This window comes from Cupressus sempervirens, chromosome 9 (genome assembly GCF_028749045.1).
Source record: "Cupressus sempervirens isolate cs-2001-9-10 chromosome 9, ASM2874904v1, whole genome shotgun sequence".
Lineage (NCBI taxonomy): Eukaryota > Viridiplantae > Streptophyta > Pinopsida > Cupressales > Cupressaceae > Cupressus > Cupressus sempervirens.
The window spans coordinates 717,534,343-717,551,863 of NC_143126.1; the positions used below are offsets into that span (position 1 = coordinate 717,534,343).

Genomic DNA, 17,521 nt, shown 5'->3' on the forward strand with positions numbered 1-17,521 from the left:
GCAATAGTAAGATATCAGGATTACTCATAATGATTCCATATGAATTCTTTGAAAAATAGAATTTTAATCTTCATATTAAATATGTTTATTAATATATAATACACTATTTCAATAATTTAGAAGTTGAATAATTTTTTCCATATACATTAATGTCTCCGAACTCACTCTTATACTCTTTCCATTTTTTCTGTCATTCTCACTTTTTAAATTTTGATTAGAGATCATTAAAATTGCAGACCAAAAAAAAAGCTATGTTCTATTCCACTTTATGAACATAATTTATATTAAAAATTGTGTAATAAATCTTATAATACTAAAAATGCATACATGATATTTCTTTAACAATCAAATAAAAACCCTGAAAGATCTAGTCTAACAACGTAGACTACTAATAATGCATCCTCTAGAGCTCAATCTGATGTTGATTTCTAGTGGACGATGCTACAGATCCTTAAATCTAAGGAACTATTTATTCATTTGGATGGTGGCGATTGATGAATGATGATGGATATGCTCATCTCCATTTACTTGAAAGAATACACTCAACTCTTTCCCATTTTATTCATCTTCATATGTGGTGCACCAGATGATTCTTCTTCTTCTTCTATCATGGCAGGAAGCTTTTCCCAAATAAAGCTTTCAGTGGCATCTATTTCAGTTTGACAATGTAGCCCATACCAGTTTGCCAGCTCTGACTTTTCATAACTGCTCAAATCTTGTGCTGACTCTACTAAGATATTCAGATCACAAGTAATATTTCTTTCTGTCTCCTTCACAGAATTATTAGAATCTTCAATATTATTCTCAGTGTAAGATGATTCTTTTTCCCTGATCTGCAAAGCAATTGATGAATTATTGGATGTATGATTGTTCTGATCAATGCCCATTTGAATTTGTTTCTTCTTCACACAAGAATTCCAAATCATTTTTCCAATCTTGCTGTCTGTCCTGCCAGGAAGTAGCTTGGCTTTCATGGGCCACCTGTTTAATAAATATATAAAATGCATTACATTTCACATAAACTTGAATACATGTATGGAATTGAGATTTCAGGAACACAAAAAACAATACCTATTTTTAACTGCTGAGGGTGCTTTAAAGATGTGCTTTTGTTGAGGAAGGGAGGAGGCACCTCGTTTCAGATAGTTCCTGCATTTTTTTCCACATTTCTGAAGTTCTGAACAGGAAGCACACTCTTAGTCCACACGAGGTTTTTTAAATTTTTATATGATGTCTGTTAACTGATCAAGGTCAATAAAACTAGAATAGAACAGTTGAGAGAAACCTCTCCAAATTATAAAAGAAAAAAACATTGGTATTATGAAATTCTATAATATTATTATGCTAAGATTTCTACATTCTGATTCTCTAATATTTATAGATATCAAGATTTTGATATCCTTTTTCTAGCTCCATTTTATTCTTATAATAGAGTAGGAAACTTCATCTGAGGTATTGAATATTGAGATAATAAATGTTATACAATGTCTCTCACAAAACAGATTAACATATAACTTCAGAATTCTATTAGTAATTTGTCAAGAAGAATTATGTTTAGGATCATTTATTTTCTTCAGCTCAATCTCAATCAGATGATACATTATAAAATTTGATTCATTACTCAAACTCAAACTCACCTGATAACAGATTATGAAGTATGAGCTGAAATTACGCAAGTCTAAGAGTCTTAACATAGAAATAACTGAAAATTAAGTAAAATGTTTGAGACCATTCTGTTTTCTAACTCGATATCATTCTCATGATGGATTATGGAATCTGATTCTCTTCTCTGATAAATATTAATAAATGTTATACAGTTAAATCCAAGAATCTTAACATACAAAGAGCTAAAAACTAAGTGAAATATTTACCACATAAATGAAACAGCATAAAAGAATAACTATTAATAATAGCTTATACAGAGACCCATACAAAATGGGTGAAACTTATATCTGACAAAAGATAGTTTTACTTACCAACCAAGTTAAGATGAGGAATTGCTCTCCAACATCCATAGCTGGAACACCAAAGATCCTTCCCATGGCGGCAACCTGACCTGAAACCCATTACAAGCTCCTGAGCACAACTATTCTAATGCTTTTAGAGAAACTATGCTTTAACAACCCATCAAAACTTATTTAAAGTGAAACAAATGATCTTCTTACTTATACAGCCAGGAGAAGAAGATATGAAATGGGCATCAAAGCATTGCTGGACTAAAGATAAAAACTTGTGTTAAACAAGCTGGATGCTTATGGTGGGGTCTTTCTCCTCACGTTCAACATGGGTCATAGTCCAATCACAATGGGGCCCTTAATCACGTTTCAATGTTTCTGCCATTGCCATTTTACTCTGCTCCCTCTCTTTATTTCAGTGTCCCATAATTCCTTGAAATTGCTGAGATTGTCTTTGACATTGGCAGCAAATAGTCAAATACATCCTCCCCCTAAAACATGTTGAGGAAAAGCCATCATTACTACTGTGAATGTGAGGAGCTTGAAGCATGTGGAGACAAATGGGAAGAAAAATCTATGTTCCGTGCTTGTGAAGTATGTCCCCTCTTTTGTTTAATACACCATGCAATTAAATTGTCTTCACCTTTGTGTTATACGCAATGCGAGTCTTGCAAGCTTTCCCTGCCCCACATCTTTGGCCAATAATTGTAATGGAACTTGGACTCGTTTAGATACCTCAGCTCTATTTCTCTCTCTCTTTTATCTTTATGAATGGATAGGGATGGAAAGAATGCCACTTCATTCACAAAAGACACAAGATATGGGGATAAGTAAGGACGCTTAGACAACAATTGTCTCTTCAGAATTCCATGAGGAAAAGAACAGAATATCTCTGCAATCATTATTAGGTGTACACATGGAATTTTGATGAAGGTCAATTCATAATTATTGGAAGCATAATCTAGAGTGGTATTAGGTGGAAGCATATTAAAAATGTTTAAATTTCACTTTTTTTTAATGGAAAATGTGTTGGATATAATAGCAATTGAACCAGGACATATGTAAGTGTGGGGAGATCTGTGGTTATCTCGTATAAAAATATGAAGGTAAGACTAAATTTTTTAGGTTATAAACGAAGGACTGAGGGGTATCCATTTTGCCAAATTTTCCTAAGTACACAATCTTGACCTCATCCTTTAAGATACTTCTGAAGAGATCATCATATGAGTTAAGATATTTCCAAGAGATCACTATGAATTAGCCACTTTGCCTCTTGATTTTTTTAAAGACATTTAAATATCTATACTAATCCTCATAGAATATAATGTGTGGATTCAAATAAAATAAAAAACAATAAAAATAAGAATTATATATGCAAATGATTTAAATATATATTATGTAAGTTAAATTTATATTGTGAAATATCTACATCTAAAGCCAACTCTTTTCAATTATAAAAACACTATCAAATTCATTTATATCTAAAAATTACATGAATTGTTGACCACCAATAATTACACTAATACACAATTAATACCTCATGAGGACGTTCTTTAAATCTAACAAACTTTGTAGAACAAGTATAACACATAGGCCAAATTGGTAAATCATTTAAATACGACCATATGCATTAAAACTAGCTTTTTTGTGGTGTACTTCACTAGAATTGACTATAAGTTTGGTTGTTCTTTCGGTTTGTGCATATTATTTGTAGTTATCTTTAGTGTAATATTTGTTTGTTGCTATCTTTAATTGATAATTGTATATTTTGTATTTATTTATTCTTATTTCGAACAAAATTATAGATAGTCGTACTACTTACATGGAAAAAATAGTCTTGAAAATGTATTTTATAAGAGTTTAATCTTTTAACTTATATTTGTTGATAAATTATTTGTGGTAAGTTGTAAAAAGATGGTTTATTTGAAAGAAAACTGTCAAGATGTATATAACACATATACACCACAAGAAATAACATTATCCCATAGTTTACAAGATTCTTGTCAATTTTTATGTTGTCTTTCACTAATACATTTAACCGATACATAGGAAGTTGTAACTCACTTTTAGATGTAACTGGTAGAGTCTCCTCTAATTCTTAAAATATTTTTCCTTATAATAATCACTTTTTCACTAGGCACTTCCTCATAAAAATATTTTTTTTGTATTTTTACTCACTCTGTAATTAGTTAGATATCATAATTAAGCTTTGAACCACGTGATTCATTTTATCTTGCCTAGTTAATATTATCATTGTAAAACCTAATTTTTTTTAATATCAATCAGCAACAAAACTGAAGTCTCATCGATCTTCTACTAACAATTAGGAGAATATGAGTGAGTTGACAAACAAATACAATTAGCTTTTTCCCAACCACATAAGAATAACAACATCATACATAAATTTCAAGGGAGTGAATAGGTGAACAAAGCAATGACTCTCATTGTGCATGGTTGGGCTAGGGTTGTCATGCCCTAGCTTTCCTCTATATATTTTTTGTGTTTGTGGGTGTGTTTTCTGCAACTTTGGGTGCATTTTAATGTATTTATGTATTTTTGCTAATTCTCAACAGTTCTGGAGTAGGGTGTTGGGGACTTTGTTGTGGGCATAGTGACACGGGGACACGTCCCCCACTTTTCGCCCAATATATTGCGGACTTGGGGACTCCATTCCCCCATCCCCAACAGCACCAACTGATTCCACCACCTCCACCGAGGATGGGGGGACGTCTTTGTATTAAATATTTTTTGATTTCATCATTTATGTTCAATGTTTGATGTTCCAATTTAATGCAATATTCAAGTATTTACTCTTTTACATCTTTATACTTTATATTTTGATACATATTTTTATCACTAGCATTGTAAGTACCATACGTATAGTATATACAACCACCCCCCCGGTCCCCCATCGTCATCCCCAAATTAAGGCTCATTTGTCCCCTTGTCATGGAAACTTGTCCTGCTATCCCCCAGGATGATGTAACTATGGTTGTCATGGGGTTTGGTGTGGGGTATTTTGATATTAGCTTTTTATTTTAAGTTTTTTTCTCAATGGAGAAACCTCTTGTTTCTAAGTCCTTGGTGTTTGTTGGCTACAAGATGCCTCTTGGGCCTTCTTTTGGAGAGAATGCAAACCATCTTGGCTCATTTTATATAGGAGAGAGTTCTAATTTAAAAAGGTGAATGGTTGTTTCTCATGCAACCATGACTATCCCATTTGGGTTATTCCTCCTGAAGCATTTATGGAGGATGTAGATTATTGGAGTCAACATGCATTGATATCCTAAATTTTTAGGAATCTTTATTGCATTGTCGACACATGAGGCATGGCTTCATTGGACATGGTAGGTTGTTGTCTTTCCAAATATGGCAGTTAGGAATCAGAGTTTTGAGAGGCCCTCACTTTAATAACCATGTAGATTTTTTTTCAACCCCTGTCATGTGGGGCTTAATTCAATAGAAGATATGCCTTTGAAGGTTCTTGTGTGAGCTCATTTAGTATGGCTCTCAGCTGAGTTTTGGTGAGAAGATATACTAAAATAAATTAATGCTTTGATTGGTAAGCATGTTGTGATTGCTCAACAAACCCATGAAAAAAGGTAATTTCTTTTATTTGCATCCTTCTTGAGATTGATTTAAATAATCCATTTCCATATTCTTTAAAAAATACATTGGTCTCTACTTCATGGATTCAATAGCTTGATTACGAGTCTCTCCCTTTGCACTGTTTCATATGTCGTGAGTATGGTCATCTTCAACATCAATGCCCTCAAGTTACTCAGAATGCTAGTACTTCTATCAGTGGCCTGCTTCCTTCTTTGGCTCTAAAGGTAGATGAAGGAGACGAGGGTAAGGATCCTATGCATGCAAATGGCCCATATAAGGATGATTTGATGCTTTCTAAACCTCATGCTAAAGGAGAAGGCCAAAAAATATCCTTTAAAGCTAGACAACTTGTGAAAAGTTTAATTAGTTTGAGGTTTTTGACACTATGGCCCTAAAGGAAGGGATTCAGGTTAAAGTTTATTTGAGGACAACTAGAATGGGTATGGAAGCATGGATGTTGTGTAGAAGTAGAAGCTCCCCAATTTGAGTGAGCATGTTAGTCTACAACAAGATGGTTCTTCTCCTATCCTTGTGTTGGGAGTTCCTTCCACTCGCATGAATTTACAAGATGACACTATATTAGCATATTTGGCTAAGGAAGTGTAGTTGGATAGTAAAGCAATAGACTCATATTTTGATTTCGATTTACAATAATGTCCTCATAAGAAAGCCTTAGTTAATAATCCCTCTAGAGGGGGTCATTAGAAGGATCAAGAGAAGATCAAATGTGTTGGAGAGTTGTTAGTGGAATCTTAGGCAGTCAAGCCTATTGATGTTCACTTTCTCATTCTTATCAATGATAATTCTTCCTTGTAATCTTAGGGGATTCAATAACATCCCTTGACAAAAAGGATATTTAAGATTTGGTTGTAATTTATTAGATCTAGACATCGTTTGTATCCAAGAGACTAAACTTGTTGTTGATGAAATGCTTCATTATTATTCTTGTATGCGGTACTTTGGTCAATGTCAATGAATTGATTCTCAGGATAACTCTAGAGGTTTGACTCTTTTTTGGTATCCTTGCAAGATTGTTCCCTTTAAGTGGATTTGTAGTCAATCTTATATTTCCATGATTGCATCCTCCTTGGATTCATGCGAGACCATTCTAATTTCTAATGCTCGTGCTCCTATTTATATTCATGGTAAAACTCATATTTGGACTCAGATAAGATATGGTTGGCCACGTGCTTCATACCTTTCTTCTATCTTAGGTAGTCATTTTAATTCTATATTGAGTTTAGAGGAGAAAAGAGGGGAGTTACCTAGGTTGGGTCCAACTTCTAATATATTTCAAGCTCAAGTTAATTATCTTGCTTTAGTGGATGTTTATCCCTCTAATGGTACTTTTTACTTGGAATAATAGATGAAGTGGATAGGAGATGATTTTTGAACATCTAGATAGATTTAAATCTCTTGTTCTTTGGTTTGTGTTGGTATGGTTACTAGCTCTAAAACTTTGGACTAGGGAGGTTCTGATATCTGGCCAATTAAATTATCAACCTCATTTTATTTATTTATAAGAATCCTCCTTTTAAATTTAAAATTATGTGGCTTTAGGACTCTTCCTTACATGACTTAGTGGCTATGTGGTGGATGGAAGGTGGTCCTTCTCATGTAACAACTATATTTTTCTTTGTAAGGAAATATCAATATGTCAAATATCACCTCAAGAGATAAAACACATCTTGTTTCGGTAATCTACATTTCAAAAAGAGGAGTTCTCTTGACCATCTTGCAAGGATTACTCACCAAATTTGGGATAATGGTTTACCACAAGCTCTTGGAAAAGTTGAATCCCAAACCATGCAAGATATGGAGGAATGAGAACTTTGAGAGGATATTTATTGGAAATAGAAGGTATGATTGATTGGTTGTAAAAAGGGAACATTAATACTACTTTCTTTCATCATTCTATTTAGGCTTGTTGTAATAAGGGGTATCTTTCCTCTCTTGTTACTTTGAAAGGCCATCAAATATCGTCTTTATCAGTTATGTCCCACAAGGTTCATTAGTTTTATTGTGCTCTCTTTCCTAATGATTCCCCTCCAACTGATGCTAAGGAGAATTTGATCCTATATTTTATTCCTCATCTTGTCACCAATGTGATGAATAAATCTCTCATTCATCTAATCAAATCTATCTGAATTGAAAGAGGCTTTTTTTTGGATGAACAAAGGTAAAGCTTTGGGCCCTAACAACTTCCCTATTGAATTTTTTAAAGAAGTTTGGGATATTATTAATCTAGACCTTTTGGAGGTTGTTAGGGAATCTCTTTGCATTAAATATAATAGATGCTTTGTGCCTTGAATTTTTCTTTCTTGAATCTCATTCCCAAAAAGGAAAGTGCTAACAAACTTATTTTTAACTTGTGTCTCTTTGTAATATGGTACGTAAGATTATCACTAAATTGATTGCAAAAAGACTCAAAAATTTTCTTCTTATAATGATCTTTGAGGAAGAAGGGATTTTTGTGGTTGGTAAATATATTTTAGATGGGGTGGTGGTGGCTTCCAAGGTTATTCACTCTATGACGGCTTCAAAAGAGAGATATATGTTCATTAAATTGGATATGGCCAAGGATTATGACATAGTTAAATGTAGTTTTCTTCATAAATTTTTTTTAGCCTTTTGTTTTAGTGTAAAGTGGGTGAGTTGGGCTATAAGTTGTGTTTTTATTAAGTAGAAAATAGGTTTTGAAGAGGCCTTGAAACCCTTTATATCTTAGTATATCATATAGAAACCGTTAAAGCCTAGAAACACAATAGTAACAAACAAAAAATAGGCATGGAAGAGAACAAAATCCAGCCAATCAAAAGGACAACCAACACCCCAAACCCAAGCAAGACAAAAAAGGACAAAACACAACATAGCTACCACCAAACACTTCAACAACTCTACCACCTCAAGCTCTAGCTTCTTCATTTCCCCAACATGGTGCAGAGACGCAACCTTGCTAAACTTAGAAGGATAGTTGACTCAACTAGGTCTCAAAGATGTGGAACAACATCCTCAATTGCAGGCCCCACCTATGGAAGGGTGTGAAATGGTTGGTTGGAAATGGTAAAAGTATAAGATTTTGGGAGGACAATTAGATAGTGGGGAAACCATTCATCTACGGCAAGTTCAGTGGGTTACAAGAACCCTTAAAAAGTAATGTGGGAACAAAGGTGGAAGATTATATTGATAATCAAAGGAAATGGAAGTAGTTTTCCACCTTGGATATCCCTAATAGAGAGGATACCCTTGTTAAAGAGTTGGAGGAAATGATGTACCACCACACTCTCCCTATACATGCCTAGTGGGATGAGTTGATTTGGGATAGGAGGACTAGTATTTGGTTCTCAATTAGCTTTGCTTACTAACTTATTTTTTAGAATACTCACACCTCAATTAGCTAGAGCAAGGTCTAGAATAGACAGTTACTGCCAAAAATCATTTTTTTCTAGTGGATAGTTGTAATACCCCAAAATTGGCACATTGCCATGCTAAAGCAATTCTGGTCTATTTGATCAATCCTAAGTCCTATTTTACTAATCAATCCTAATTCTGATAATCTCTATTTGACCTGAGTGTCAAATGCAAAAAATCATTAATTTGTATTAATCACTTTAATTAATTCCTAAATATTCATTGAATTGGCTAAATTAACCTTTTAGTTGAACTAATTTAATTATAATTCCTAGCACTTTAATTTAATTAAATTCACCCCTTTAGCTAATATACATGAGGAATTAAATATATTTGATTTAATTAAATATCCTCATTTTAATTATAAGTTAATTATTCAATTTAGAATACTCAATTATGAGGTCATATTTAATTTCCTTAAATCAAATATCTTCTCCAATATTCTCTCTTTAGTCAATGTAAACATTGAGTTGATTGAAATCAGAAAAGGAATTAAATCAGCTAACTCCATACTCCACTCAAAAGCAATTAGTTAACTTCCTTTTCATAAAGAAACTTTCTATTATGATTGAATCTTCTTCAGATCTCAACCATCCATTCTAATTGATCTTGAATGTTGATCAAATTATTGGATTCTATTTAAGAAGCCCTCAATCCCTCATTATAGAGGTTAACAATTGATTTGCATCAAACTTATGATGAATTGCTGACTCAAGTGTTTTCACATTCTTAGCTTACATTTCCATATTGCTTTCATATAGATTAATATGCATGCATATAGATTAATTGTTCTTTCTTATTTCTAGATTAATACTTTCATCTCATCTAGATTAATATTACATCTCATTTAACTATACCAAATCCTTCATTCTAGATGTCTAGTTTCTAGCTTCTCGGTCTGAGAGCAATAACATAATCATTCTAGTTAGGAGGCAACAAATCAACTTGTTGAGTTGTTTCAAATGAACAATACATTTTTCATTCTGGAATGATGCTTTAGATAAGGATCATGTTGAAGTGTGTGTGAATCACAGAGGCCCACATTTCTCGCGTACATTTATGGCACCCACCATGGGGCTAAGAAATCAAGTTTCTGGCCTCATTTGTTCCTTTTTTTGCATATTTTAGTGTTTTGTCACTGTCATCTATACAATACTACAGTTTCTTGCACAAAAATCTCATTCTTGTGTGAAGAAACTAAGATTTTGCTCCTTGTACTGAACTTCCTCATGCAAAAAAGTATATAATTGTGCAGTTTCTTGTGTGGTACACGTCATTTTCTCGCACGAGCTTGTGTAGGATTTCGTGCAAAATTTGACATCAAGTAAATGCAAAATGCATTTTTTAGATTCTTTTTTATCATCATCATTTAACTAATGGTTATTTCTAAAGCATTTTTATTTTTGGTTTCTAATTTTCAACAACTTAACAGTGGTTTGCAGGATGCTTGTTGAAGACACCTTATTACCAACCCTTAAAATAGTACTGGCAGTTTGATTGTAAGACATTTTGTTGAAGATCCACCTGTCAAATAATATATTCAAACCCACTAAAACATCGTGTCTTCTTTACTGCTTTCTTACACATAGTTTAATAGGGCTTGTGAAATTTGTAGGGCTCTAGACAAAGGAATAGGCGAGTATGCTCTTTGCTACTTGGAAGTGATGCCTAGGAGTAAATCAGAAACCTAGATGCCTTTAGAAGATGGTAGTTGAGGGAGGCAATAAATTTAGTGGTTCTCCCAAGCAAATCCTTTGATGAAGAGATGATGATTTCCTTTTATGAGATCAAAGTCTTGGAATAGGTCAAGTTGGGATTGATAAGCTAACTTGGTGATGAACATGTTCTACATGTTTGGGTAAGGTGACAAGGTAGAGGAGTATGCTCATTCCTCTTGTGGGAAATCAGAAACTTGGACTCTTAGATATGAACCACTAGTCTAAGTCAACCTTTAGAGGGCCTACTAGAGTGATCCAACCTTCGAAATGATTTAAGTGAGCACACTCCTTTCACCAGAGATTCCAACTCACTATAATAAAGAAGCTTTGTTGAGTGAAAGACTCCAAAGCCATGTTAATTACCTCTTCTTCATTCTGATATCGCATATCAAGAAGAGGCTCTGTATACTACACCGACCGACATCGGCCCCAGTCTTACTAGTCAAGTGTGTGCACTTACAAATGCTGTTGTGGGCTGTTGACCTCAACTTTGTTGGAATCACAATAGGAAAGGTAAACTCTTAGATGGGGGGGTGAATCATTGCTTTAAACTTTAACCCATAAAAATATTCACCACATCCATCTCACATATTCAATACGTAAACTAAAATACCATGTAAAGCATATACATATAAAGTATGTAAACAAGTAAGAATCCACACATATATGACACAAGATATGATTACCCATAAACCCTCAAATGAGAAGGTAAAACTGGGGTGGGGATAACACCCACAAATCTCCACTACTATAGTACTAAAGTGTATCCAATGAAGGTTACAATGTTTGATCATGAAACATGATCTATGTTGTGAAAGGTTAGCCCTGTTAAAGGCTTAAAAGGACCATTAGGTCTCACCCTATTAAAGAATTTCTACACCCTGTTAGAAGTGTGCATGATGAAAGGACTTCAACTCACAATTAAGTAAGCACCTTGTTAGAGGATTTCAATACAGCCTATTAGGACTAATCTATTAATAGATTTAATTGATTCACCTGTTAGAATGTCTCAGCAATGATCCTATGATTAGCACTCTGATGCTTGATGAAAGATCACCTCTATTTTGATGTGTACTTGATCCTTCTTGATCAAATGTCTCTTTTTTGTTCACTGTTTCCTTCCTCTATTCTCCTTTAACTAATTTTGCAATTCAATTCAGATCATAATACCTTGGTCACCTTGAATGTCTTGGTTTGTGCATGTAAAACACTCCTTGATCATTCATTCATTTCCTCTCTACTCATAAGAAGTTTTGGGTTTGTCCTCCTTAAGAAGACCTAGGTGACTTAGGGTTAGGTATGAATCAATAGCTGTGATTCATCCATATTACCACTTAAACCTTCCCTTTATCTAATTGGATACATGTAATGCATAGGGATTCCCACTTAAGATTCATCTTTATCAATAAAATATCATAATTCAATCCTTAAGTCGGCCCAAAAATGGTTTACATAATAGTTAGTACCACTACAAACAACTATGAAAAAACTATGTTACTCGACATTTGAAGTCCCTGGTGCTCAACACATACTATGACTTCAATGGTATCACTCAGCATCTAAATGAATCAACATGCACTACTTGCTTAGCTCTTGAATCACTTGGTACATACTATCTACTCGACACTTGAGTGACTCGTCATATGAGTGACTTAGCACTCACTGTTTACTTGACGTGCTCTAATTTACATGTTATAGTCGACATACATTACTTATTCAGCATGAACTAAGTAAATGACTTAAGTGTATAGACACTCACTTGTCAAAACTAATCTAAGATTAACAATCTCCCCCTTTGACATGAGTGTCAAAAACACTTGGTCAGAGATTAATACTCTTATTCTTCTAAGCATAACATAAATGACTATTTGGTTTCTATACAAAATTCCAAAATATCAAAATTTTGCAACATGACTTATACCTCAAAATCTTATAACTCCCCCTGAGCTATTTGATCTGTTCTGTACTATACTATACTTTGTATCAAAATCTTTCTCGTGCTTCTCTTGTTGAGTAGATTTGCATCAACTGATACTTTGTATTTATTTTCTCTTTATTCTGTTTGTTTGCTTTTTCCACTTGCTCTTACTCCCCCATTCTTTCTCCCCCTTTGATCTTACTCCCCCTTTTTGATACTGATGTCAATGGGTTATACACTAATAATGTATTTTTACAAAAAAGATTTGTGGACCTCAAGTATAATTTTAAGAGTTGCATCCCAATTATCACATGCTACCTCCAAAGACTAAATTTGGATGGCCAACTCAACAGCAAGGTGTACTAATCCATCTAATGTAGAAAGATTGGGGTCTTTCTTCATACGTGTTTATGTATAGCCTATCTCCTTGTGTACAATCTCCATATGAAGAGTTAATGTAGATTGGATGTGGATCAGTTTAGCTCTTATGTCGGCTTCATTTGCTTGTAATGTTGTAAACTAACTTTGGGATTGCAAAAAGGGTCCTAAAGTGTTTCTCACTTTGAGCTGGAGACATGGGAAATTTTGCACTAGATGACTACATTTGACTCTCCAAACTCAGGATGTGATTCCTTATCTCCTATGTGAATAGTGTGGGATTACACAATTTGGTGTATAGAGAGAAAATGTTCTCTAGTACCTTCTTCACACTATCTAACTTAGTTGCCAATGCAACCTGTGTGAGTGCAATATCACTAGATATCTTCTCATTCAATTTGTTTTGAAACTTCTTCTCAGACCATTCTAATAATTTGACATTAGTATCTAGGTTTTGGTCAATTACTCTTTCCACTATGTTGGTCAATTTTCAATGATAGGCTCTATTTCATCTGGAGTAGGCAGAGTGAATGGATCTAAGAAAATGTCTTTGATCTCAATCAAAGCTTGCTTCTGCCTATGCTCCCTTCTGAGTAGTTCTTGATGTTTCTTCCTTGCTAGGGCCTCATGTAGTATACCCATCTGGTTAATTATTATTTTTATATAATCAAACTTGGGAAATATAATTTCTTCATCTAGGCTAACATCTCCATAAGTAATTACCTCTTCTTCCTTAGATGAGCTAGGACTCAACACTGAGAATTGCAGCGATGTAGCATTTGTGCTTGGCCTCTGAAGAGTTTGACTAGAAGGAGTTCTAGATGCTGGTAGTGTCACCAGTGCTTGAATTTCTACTATCTCCTTCATCTTGGGTGCCAAATTTATCTCTTCAAACTTTTCCTTTTCTGTCTCTTTGATTTCAGGTGCACCTTGATCTTGTGTTGGAGGTGCAGGTGCTTCTATTTGACCTATTTAGCTTTGTGTCTCATCATTTACTAGTGTTTCCACCTTGTCTTCTCTAACTCTCTTAACCTTGTTGTATTTAGGTTCTTGTACATTTTCTAAGATTGGATTGCCTTCCATGAGTGTACTGACTATGCAATCTGTTGTCTCCTTCCTTTGATATATAACTAAGGGTTGTGAAGGTTGTACACTTGTGACTTGAGGAGTGATTGTAGGTTTTTCTTGTGTTTTCTCTTTCTCCCCTGTAGTCATAGTCTCTGACTTTTGAATTTCATCTACACTTACCAATACAGGGTTGTCACATAATTTGGCCTGTAGTGTAGATTGGATAAGTATCCTTTCCAAATCTTCCTCTATTAGGGGATTGATGTTCTAATTAGTGGTATCAAAAACATCCTTTACTAAGATAGTTTCAGTACTTACACTTATCACCTATGGAGGGCGGGCACTCGGCATTTGTGTATCTTGAACACTGTAATCTAGTTGTTGCTCTTCCTCATTTATTGCCTAATTATCAATATTCATATCAATGCCTCCCTCAACTGTGGCTTGATCTTTATAATCATCTTCTACCTCAATGGGTTCTTGTTCATGGTCTTTGGCTGTGGCCAGTCCATGTGTAATCTTCCACATTTGTTTGGAGTTTAGTACAACATCATCTATGTTGTTCTATGATATGCTAAATGTTGATCTCAAATTAGTTTTGACAAATGAGTGTCCACACACTTAAGCTATTTACTTAGTTCATGTCAAACATGTAATACATGTTGAGAACAACATGTATATTATAGAGCATGTCAAGTCAACAGTGAGCATCAAGCCACTCATGTGTCGAGTCACTCAAGTGTCAAGAAAATGATGTATCCCAAGTGATTTAGGAGCTAAGAAAGCAGTGCATGTCAAGCAATACAAATGTTGAGTGTCTGTATAGAAATTAGTATATGTGGAGCATTAGAGACTTTAGATGTCGAGTGAGACAGTTTTGTTATAGTTTTTTATAAAGGCACAAACTACTCTGTAAACCATTTTTGAGTCGACTTAATGATGAATTATGATATTTTGGAGATAAGGATGAATCTTATCTTAGATTCCCAATGCAATTTCAAGTAACTAATAAAAAAAGGGAAGGTCTAAGCAACAAAATGGATGAATCACAGTCATTGATTCATACCTAACCCTAAGTCACCTAAATCTTCTTAAGGAGGACAAACCCTAAACTATCAAGAGGGTGAAGAAGGAGTAAGAGAGAAGTTTGCATGTGCAAACAGAGTATTCATGGTGGCTAAGGAATTATGATCTAAAATTGCATTGCAGAATCAGTTAAAGGAGAACAAAGGAAGGGAAAAGCATACAACAGAGAGACATCTGATCAAGAAGAATCGAGAAGACATCAATTTAGAGGTGATCTGTCATTAGGAAATCAAGTGCTAATTGTAAGATCATTTCTAAATCATTCTAGCAGGTGAATCAGTCAAATCTCTTGACAGAGTGGTCCTAATAGGTTGTATTGAAATCCTTTAACAGGGTGCTTACTTAATTTTGAGTTAAATTCATTTAACAAGGCAAACTTCTAGTAGGGTGTTGAAATCCTTTAACAGGGTTCTTACTTAATTTTGAGTTAAATTCATTTCACGAGGCACACTTCTAATAGGGTGTTGAAATCCTTTAACAGGGTGAGACCTAATAGTCTTTGTAAGCCTTTAACAGGGAAAACCTTTCATAGGGTAGATCATGTCTCATGATCAAAACATTGTAACCTTCATTAGGTACACTTTATTACTGCAGTAGTGAAGATTTGTGGGTTTCATCCCCACCCTAGTTTTACCTTCTCATTGGATGGTTTCTGGGTAATCATATTTGGTGTTACAAGTGTGTGAATGTTTACTTGCTTACATGTTTTAGATGTACATGCTTTACATGATATTTCAGTTTACTTAGTCACTGTATGAGATGGATGTGTGGTGAAATTTTTTATGGGTCCAAGTTTAAACTACTGATTCACCCACTGCCCCCCGCCCCACACCCCCCCCCTCAAAAGTTTACCTTTCCTATTGTAATTCCAATACTAAATGCATCTCGCAACATATTTCTTAATGGCTTTTAACATTTCATCCTTGTTGAGTTCTAGCATTACTTGAGCAAGGGATGTCTCCCTAATTTCTCTTTCTATGTTCAAACGATAATGCCACTTTTTCTCAACTCTTTCATATAAAATCTTAGGTATGGAGTTGGAAATTTCTAGAGGAGCTTTCTTAAAAGTAGCCATCATGGCATATATTCCCTCCTCTACTTGATTCTTCTCAATCTGTCCAAGGTTATCAAATTCAATTTGAGAGAAATCTAACAAATAAACATTGTTTCTAATGTTCTCACATAAATTATCTAGGTTTGAAGAGGGATAGTGACTCACCACTTGGAATTGGTTGTTGTCATTAGATTCAGCCTGAGCAACTTACTTTCTTCTTGGTCTTTTTTGTGCTCCACCTTCCTTCTCTTTAGGCTTGGCTATTGTTACCCATTTTGCCTCCTGCCAAAATTTGAACTTTGAATGCAAACCCCACCCAATGCTCACCTTCCATTTTTAATAGTATTTAAAATGCCCGAGAAATACAAAAAATAAATAAAATGATCAAACTTTCTTCTTTCCTGTAACTTTTCGTGCCATCAGATCTTGCCTAGATCCACGGTGGGTGCTTTCCCGCATTCTCCAAATGCACAACTTTTACATAATGCGGGTAAGCGCCATCGCATTGCGTGATAGGTGGGTATGTTTTCTCTTATGGGCCATGGAGAGTAGACAAGGTGGCTGGTGAGCTGGCAGTTTGATTGGCGCCTGGTTTCTTGCATTTTGCCTTCTATCAGACCTTCTCACAATGCGTGAAAGTGCCCTAGTGACACATGTCCATATGAGATCAACGTAGATATTCACAAAGGTTCAGAAGGCATGTGTTATGAGCACTGTCAGATCTCCTAGGATCAATGGCTGGCACATGCCCACAATGAGAAGATGCGAGGAGATTAAAGATTGCGGGCAAGCCCCTTCGTGACACATAGCCGATAATGACATCATGCATCCATTATTCCCAAAGCAAGATCCACTGTCTGATGCAAGTTGATCGAGGGCTGGCACTTGCCTGCAATATGAAGTTGCAAGAAGATTAAGTAATGCAGAAAAGTGCTTGAAGGACATGTGTCCTTACGGACCTAGCCAAGGTATTAACAATGAAGGCAGCGCGGTTAGGGCTGAGAAAATTGTAGTTACATCGTGGTCAGGGTTTGAGGAGGTGGCGCAGTTAGTTAAAAGATATGGTTAATTGCATGGAGACTCTGCGAAGTGGTAAAACAAAAGAAAATCATTGGCCCATGTGGTCTATTTTGATTGCAGGGTTTAGTTGACTTGCTGACCCTGCTGATTCATGAGCCAAAAAATGAAGAGAGATCAAATTTTCCTGCGTGATCTGATCCCTATGATCAATTCCAACCACTCTTGGGTGAATGTTGAACTCAATGAATGAGGGAGAATGCTCCACCACCTTTGATTTGATCCATGTACTTGGTCAGACAATTTA

At 34.9% G+C, this 17,521-nt stretch overlaps 1 protein-coding gene across 1 annotated transcript; it reads right to left on the reverse strand.

Annotated features, from left to right (window-relative positions):
- Positions 1 to 254: 254 nt before the first annotated feature.
- Positions 255 to 2,158, reverse strand: LOC149540734 (transcription factor MYB61-like). The gene is made up of 3 exons (XM_089799704.1): positions 1,977 to 2,158; positions 1,072 to 1,177; positions 255 to 981 (listed from the first exon to the last, which is right to left on the reverse strand). Exons 1-3 carry the CDS (start codon positions 2,065 to 2,067, stop codon positions 543 to 545), a joined length of 636 nt encoding a protein of 211 aa, XP_089655830.1. The 5' UTR covers positions 2,068 to 2,158; the 3' UTR covers positions 255 to 542.
- Between the last annotated feature and the right edge of the window lie 15,363 nt (positions 2,159 to 17,521).

What these genes read in the sequence shown, in the direction of transcription:
- LOC149540734 (XM_089799704.1), bottom strand. Translation starts at nt 2,067, where the DNA reads ATGGGTTTCAGGTCAGGTTGCCGCCATGGGAAGGATCTTTGGTGTTCC. An exon ending in TCCTCATCTTAACTTGGTTG is followed by an intron (nt 1,178 to 1,976) that starts GTAAGTAAAACT and finishes CTTCCTGTTCAG; the next exon opens with AACTTCAGAAATGTGGAAAA. An exon ending in CCCTCAGCAGTTAAAAATAG is followed by an intron (nt 982 to 1,071) that starts GTATTGTTTTTT and finishes TTTATTAAACAG; the next exon opens with GTGGCCCATGAAAGCCAAGC.